This window comes from Montipora foliosa, chromosome 1 (assembly GCF_036669935.1).
Source record: "Montipora foliosa isolate CH-2021 chromosome 1, ASM3666993v2, whole genome shotgun sequence".
Taxonomy (NCBI): Eukaryota; Metazoa; Cnidaria; class Anthozoa; order Scleractinia; family Acroporidae; genus Montipora; species Montipora foliosa.
Genome location: NC_090869.1, coordinates 43054351 through 43061850, shown reverse-complemented (window position 1 = coordinate 43061850; position 7500 = coordinate 43054351). Strand labels below are relative to the sequence as shown.

The window sequence follows — 7500 nt, the reverse complement described above, 5'->3', positions numbered from 1 at the left end:
TTTTCTAATGACTGAAAGTGTTAAGAAGAAGGGTCTTAGTACTGTATCCATGCTGTATATAGTCCTTATCCAAGAACTTGAAAGTCTAACCATTTGCTGAGGTACATGTAAAGGCAGTACATTCTCCTCAGCTGCTCAGAGTGTTGGTTCAGCTGTTATGACTAGTATTGTCCAAATGCTGCATTTTGAACATTATCATTGTCTGAATAATTTAATTGTTAATCTTTAAAGCGAATAGCGTGCATGTATCACGACAGATGTGATAATCTGTCACACCCTTGAAGATCCACTTCATCTAATAAAGCTATTATCATGTTAATTCTATATTTGGTTCTAGGACTGACAATCTGTGGCGCCAATTGTCTTCTTTCTGCCGATTATAAGTCAGCCAGCAAGATCATAGCACGCACAGGTCAATCTCCGCCTGGTAAAGGAGATGTGATTGTCAGCACTCGTTCTGGTGGAGTGGGAAGCTGTACTGTACAGTTCAAAAGTGTAATAGTGGTCCCAGGTATGCCATTTCATGATCAACTTGAGATCAAGTTGTTTGCAGCTGGGATAGCAATGATCCTAGGTTACCGTAAGTAAAATAGAAACCTCAAGGTGATTTTTGCATGATGTCATTTATGCCATGCAGTGGACATGGATAAACCATGCACTGCAATTGTGTGCACAGCATGTTAGTGACTAGTAAGGAGATGTGTTTTATAAAAATTAATGTTTACTTATGTCTACTAGGAATAATCTTAGTTCTCCTAAAAGGCTAGGAGTTGAACTGTTGTTGCTACAGTAGTCTACATGCTCTGCCACTGTGCTAAAAGAAACACCTTGGAGCTAAAATCTTCATCTAAACCACTGGGACACTGATTCTTTTCTATTACACTTCATTTCCCCCCTTTCGAATTTATAGTGAGGTTTTTTGGTGCAACTAGTCACCCCCTAAAGTCAATATTGAACTGGAGGATAGGGAGGTTCTTTAACAACTTAAGATGGTACAGATTATTGGCATACTGTGAAAAAAGTACTTGTATACTTTAGCTTATTGTCCTAACAACTTTTGATAGACTTTCAGTCCAGGTAACAAGATAATTAACATCCTGCATACTGCTGGGACTGACAGAGGTGGCACTTATTCAAATAAAATACAGGAGATGATGTTACAGTATTAATGATTTCCTGTTCATAAGCCTCTGACTAATTTACTTAAGGCAAATCAAGGTTGCCCTGTATTCTCTAGTTACACAAATTGTACACACAAAAAAATAGGTATTTTATGGGCTCCTTTTTGTCATCCACTGATATTCAGTCTTTCACCATCATTGTCTAGTTCTTTAAAAAATTGTTAGTAAACCATGTATCGGTTGTCATGGTATTTTGACATGTTTTAGCAGTCACTGTACATTAATACCCAAATTAATCGACCAGTCAATCAATCATGTAATTAATGTGTTTAATATCCATTCTAATTTAAAGTCCTGCTATGACGAAATTCGGATCTTTCCTATATAAGCCATTTAAAGACATAAACATGTAGTCTGTACGAGAAGAAGAATGAAGATATCCCAGCCAATTTGTATCAGAAATGCTTGATTCTTTGCAGTAAGATTCTAGAATATGTGCATACCAGTTTTGTTACCATGGCAACATACTGGGTTCCACACCTCCCTGATATTAAAGGTTTTGCTAGCCACCTTCGGCATTCTATTTTGATATTTGCCAATGGTGCCTCCTAAGCATATAGATTCGTTAGGTCAAGTTTTTTGCCTTGCTAAATGTTTTTCTAGCTTATGATCACCAAAAATATTGAATCAGGCTGAAGGGGACTGGAAAGGAGTGAGTTGCCATGAGAACCAATTTCTTTACAGCCGAAGGTGTGTTGCTTGTATAACTATTAGCCTACCAAGTTTCAATGGTCTCTGCTGCAAATTGACCGAGATAGCTCTATTTATATACTTGATTTTATATTGGGTTGAGTGAATGACGTCATCAGTATTCAATCTCATTTGCATATTTTACACACTTTTCAAACTTAAATATCTCCAGAACCAATGCAGATATTTCCAAATGGTAAAAAGCATTTTTTATCTTTCCTGGAATTCTATATAATAAACCTAAAAATTCAAGGGATAAAAATTTGATCATAGTAGCACTTTAAAAGGCACTACAGGTGTAATTGAGGACACCTGAAAGAAAAGGTCCACAACAGTTTACATGTACACTATAGAAATTATATTAAATGATAATTATTTTAGAATAAAATAGATGTTAATGCTGGTAATAAAATACTGGGCAGCACCTGGGAGGAGAGCGTGACTTCCTATCATGTGACTACCTTATTTGGCTATTTCATTCATCTTGCCATGCAAGCCTTCTCAGTTTGACATTTCCAAAGCTCAACTCCTGCTGTTTTTTCTGTTCAGCAATTTAATCCCTCCCTTTGCCCCGTTTTGCTCTCTGGTTCTTTTTTTATTTTATTTTATTTTTTCGTTATGAGCCTCTCATCCGGTGGTCCATACTTGTGGTGGGTATTATCTGAGCCTTTACGTACATTTCCTAATTGGAACTCAATGGGGCATAAGGGGATTTTTGTGTTTGTTATAACAAATACAAAAATCTCATTGAGTTCCATGCATTTTGATCTTTTTCCCTATTGTAATGTGACTATATAGGTTTTAAAGAAATCTGGGAAATTAAGTTTTAAAATTCTTAATCTGGAAAATTGTTCAAGATCCACTGAAGGAGAGTGCTGTTTGGTTGGAGGAGATTGATCCAGATGAATTTCGAGCAAGGTCTGGCTCAGCAAGACCAGTCTCACCTCAAATAAACACTAGCCAGGACCCTTTAGGAACAGCTGTCGATGTTTTTGGGTATGTTTTTGAAAGTTTGTTAATCTATGCAGAAACAGATAATTAGCTGATTAAAAAATCTCAGAGAATGAAGCTTCAAAGTACCTATAACCTTTAAATTTTTAAAAGGAAAGTTAGAAGATCATTGCAAGTAGATGGGCAACATAATCATTTGCCAGCAAACTTGAAAAAACTCAAGCTTGAATGGGATTCAAACCCATTACTGTGCTGCACTGCTCTACCAACTGAGCTATCAAGTCTGCTCCCAGCTCAACTCAGACCAGCTCCCACCTGAAAGAAAGAAAGAAAAAAGAAAGATGTACAAGGTTTGTGACCCCTTAAACCTTTCTTGCCTCAGTGCTACAACTAATACTGCTGCTAACAACGGTGCTATTGCCACTGATACTGCTACTGAAACTGTGACTGCGATTGTGAATTCAATTTTGCAAAAATGCTTATATACCTAACAAAGGGTTTCCTCCTGTAAAGAACCATTAGTTATTTATGCCAGGTTGCTAGCTATATTGCACTTTTTGTTAGTTTTAATTAGCAATTAAATGTAATCTTTTGCTTCTTCTGGCAAATAGTTAAGGTTTAATGTAGACATTTTAGTTTTTAGTTTGTTTTGCTTAAAGAGCAGTTCTTCTATGGAAGATATTCTCAGTGCTTACTGCAGCCTCACCCAGCTTAAAACAAATTTCTACTGCTTACGTGCCTTTGTTAGCTACCATTAGACAGTTAAAACATTGTTCGGGATAAAGCATTTTTAATTACCGGTGTTATGTTGATACACTAGAATTAGTGGTGCCTTAGATCTGAAATGATACTTTCTCAGTGCCATCCTTAAATTACAGTATTATTATAAATTTTCCTTTGTGTTAATGTAAGTCTTAATCTGTTGATTGTTTTATTTCTTTTTATCTCAGCTACAAGTTTACAGAGGAACAATTAGAGGATATTTATCCTGAAGGTAGATTTATTTTGTGCACAGTAGTTATTTAGAGAGTTTTAATGTTGGATAAGGTAGGTGTGTCATACAGCTTCTCAAATTGACAACACCCCTACCCTGCACCCCTGCTGTGAAAATACGGCTTACATGTGAGCTTTTATATATTCATTGGCAATAGATGAGCTTTGGAATTGGTGCCATCAAAGGTTGGTGGGGCCCCTGTGAAAATACAAGGCACAGCAGGAAGGTTTCCATGGCAACCGTGTGAGTGGGAATCAGTCCAGAAAAGAAACTCACTCCCTCTCCAAGGTGCTTGGAGAGAGGAGAGAGCCTCAAACAGGGGAGCAAGGAACCTCCAATTTGCCCAAGACTCAGACCCAAGCTCTGCAGACAAAACCCACCCACCCAGTACACCAGTTGCCATACTCCCCACCGCATGGAAACAGCTGAAACTAGAGTTGCTGCAAACTTCAAGGGCAAACAGGAAAGCATGTTAAAGCACTAAGGCTATAATGGACCAAAGCGTTGGCACCTTGCTGCCAGGCCACGATAGCCACCAGAGGCTGATGCAGGATGAGTGGAGAGTGTTGAACAGCTTAAGAATTAGTGGGAAGGAGAAGCCAGCATGCCTGAAAGTGCTAAAATGTACAGCTTATAGGCGCAACTAGACCAACAACCTAAGGCTTGGATGAGGTCGTCGGGAATGCCATTACGAGCAGTAACCATAGCAGCCCCAATGTGAAAGCAGTAACTTGAGAAGTTCCCGGGTACGTCTGAAGCTAACATAATCTGCCAAAGCCAGTCAGTGAGAAGAGAACTCAAGAGCATACAGAAACAGAAAGAATGAGCCAGGCACATTGCCCCTGATAGACAAGTACAGCTGTACCTCATCATTCAAAAATATATAAATATATTATTATTTTTTATAGTTACTTAATCACATGTACATGTATAATTCAATACTGTAACAATAATTTTAATGCATTACAAAAGAGAAACAATAAATTAAGGTTAACTTTATAACTAAAAACGTAACTACAAAAACAAGACTGTGATGAATTTTACATTACATAGTTAAAATATTACTGAATGGTTATATAATTACCCAGAGTGTAGCTTGAATCCATTTCTTGTTAAATTCTTTAAATTTGTTGTTTTTTGACCCTATATATTTTTCTACTTCATATTTAATTTTAGGTGTAGGGCTGAAGGCTACTACATTAGGCAGAGTTTGAGTTCTTCTGCAGTCCCATATGTAGATTTTAGCGAGTAACACCAAATAATTAAGTAAGGGGTAGTTTAAAGTAATTATGGCTACAAAGAGAGAAGATAAATATTCCTTTGATAATGTGAAAAAAAATTGTTAAAAATTCTGTCAAAAATTATTATCCATATTTGGTTTAGAAATGCTTCGGAATCACATGACGAAGACCAACCCAAGTTAAAAAATTGGTATTTAAAATGTTATATTTTGAAATAATTTCAACTGAGTCACTGTTGTTGAAATCGAATTGAAGATCGTTTAAATAAACAATATCTGAGTCAAAAAAATGTTGTAAAATAAAGGGCTATTATCTATCTGAATCCCTCTGTTGTTCAATATATTATATTGTAATTCTGTTTATTTTCCTCTGCGAATTCATCAGAAAATTTAGACCACCACTGAAGTTACTCAGTGTAAAACAGAGAAGAGAAAGAGTAATCATTAATATCATAGTTGCAATTCAAGAAAAATAGGCCTTCAAAGCATTCTAATATTACCGGTAAGTATTGAAGATAAATTTTTCCAAACTCCATTATTAGCACCAAAGATTTGTATCATCCAAGCTAGTCAAAAGGATTTAATCATAGATTCTAAATCAATCATTTTTAAACCACCTTTCTTGCAAACATTTATTACAGAGAGTCTTGTTACTTTGCCTGCTCCAATTCCATAAAAAAATTGAAAAGCAATTGATTTAAGTCTTTAATAACTTTTTTTTTTGGTTTAGACGAAAGGGACTGATATGTAAACGAATTTTGGGATGACTAGGGATTTAATATTCTCACTTTCCCATACAAAGAAAGGCCCCTTGTGGACCAGATGTTGAGACGTTTTTTAGTATTATCCAGCTTTTGTATGAAGTTCTTTTCTCATAGTAATTTCAAATCATATGAATAAGATACTCCTAGAGCTTTAATAGGATCACTTGGCCACTTAATACCTAAAGGTTTAGTCATGTTTTTTCCGGATGAACTGATCCACATTCCTTCAGTTTTAGACGGATTTATAGTTAGGCCAGCTACAAGTTCTCGAAAACATCTTGCAATTCCAAAAGAGCAAGTGCTGAATTAATAGTTAGTTTTAGCAATCGCAATTCAACAAAATGTTGTGATAAAAGGGATAACGATTGGGAAAGTCTTTGATACGTTGACAACATGGCCTTGATTCTTTCAGTGCCTCATCACGGCCTCCACCATGAAGAGAGGGCAGTTACTCTGGCCAATGTGGATATCTGCACCCTTACAGAAGGGGTCTGTTTTTGAGGCCTTCATACAAAATTTGCACTTTATAAGCAGGGGATTCAGGGTGTTGTGTCCCTTCATGGCCGGAGCCTTTATTTTGTGGGACTGGCGTGTTTCCTCGTGGGTTTCCTGTGGTTCGCTGTGGGTTCCCTGTATTTTGCAGTGGGCAACGCATGGTTTGCAAAGCACTGATTTCATCACTGATGATGTCTCTAAATCGCTTTGTTGTCGATTCGTTGCATATTAATGCCTTTCTCTGGAGTTAATTTTAGCTTGAAGCAAGCAGTTTTTTTTCTTGTACTGTCTCGTAGTAGGCAAGCTGTCTTTCAGCTCGCCAAAATTACAGGTCTTTACCAGAGAACGTAAGGAGGTCAAATATGTATCAAATGACTCACCTTGTTGTTGGTTGCGTTTATTAAAAACATACTGTTTGTAGGTTTCATTGGTCTCACCGATGCAATATTCTTCTGGGAGCTCTAGAACTTTGTCAATATTGTTCTTCTCATCCTTCGAGGTGCATGGCAAGCCATCATATATGTCAAGCATGTCAGGCCTGATACATGTCAACAGCGTGGCCACTAGAAGGTCTTTGCCTTGAGTTTGGATTCTTGAGGTGATCTCGTAATTCGTCCACGGGCATTAATTTTGAATCTTTTCCAGTTGGCACTGAGGTTGCCACTAGTTGATAACCGATATGCACCCGTGGGGATTCAAGTTACATAAGGCCAATAACTATGTGATAAATGTGTAACTGATGATATGATAACGTCACAACTGTGAAGGGCCCTAACACTTGAGAGGTAGACCTTGATAGGGGAATGATGAATGGACATTGCAGAAAGACAGAGGGTCCACTCATCTGTAGGGCAGGAAGACCTGGAAGGATGAAGCTTGCCCAGTAGGCAACAAAACTGGCTGAATTTCCTTTGAGTATGTTCTTTGTGTGGAGGAGGCTTAAGGCCATTCATCGGGAAGGTTATAATAAGCACTGCTGCTTTAAAGAGAGCTGATCAATTCAAGCAAACGCTGTGGAGGTGCCTGACCAGACTACTGTGGCAGGGTGATGCAGGTGGCAAATAAGGGATTAGAGTTCCCGTCCTTTTCGCAATTTCCTGGACAATCAGGAATGCACAAGTTCTTTCAGTGCAAGAAACTTATTAAAAGGAAGTCGAGCCACTTGCACAAGAGAAATCCCAAGAC

The 7500-nt window shown here is 37.6% G+C and overlaps 1 protein-coding gene across 2 annotated transcripts in view; it reads left to right on the top strand.

Moving 5' to 3' along the window:
• LOC137999104 (exocyst complex component 2-like) overlaps nt 1-7500 on the top strand; it is a 52874-nt gene that overhangs the window by 783 nt on the left and 44591 nt on the right. For both annotated transcript variants that reach the window (XM_068844942.1, XM_068844949.1), the window contains exons 2-4: nt 338-511; nt 2729-2867; nt 3773-3816. In XM_068844942.1, coding sequence (XP_068701043.1) covers nt 338-511; nt 2729-2867; nt 3773-3816 — 357 coding nt within the window. The remainder of the gene's footprint in view (nt 1-337; nt 512-2728; nt 2868-3772; nt 3817-7500) is intronic.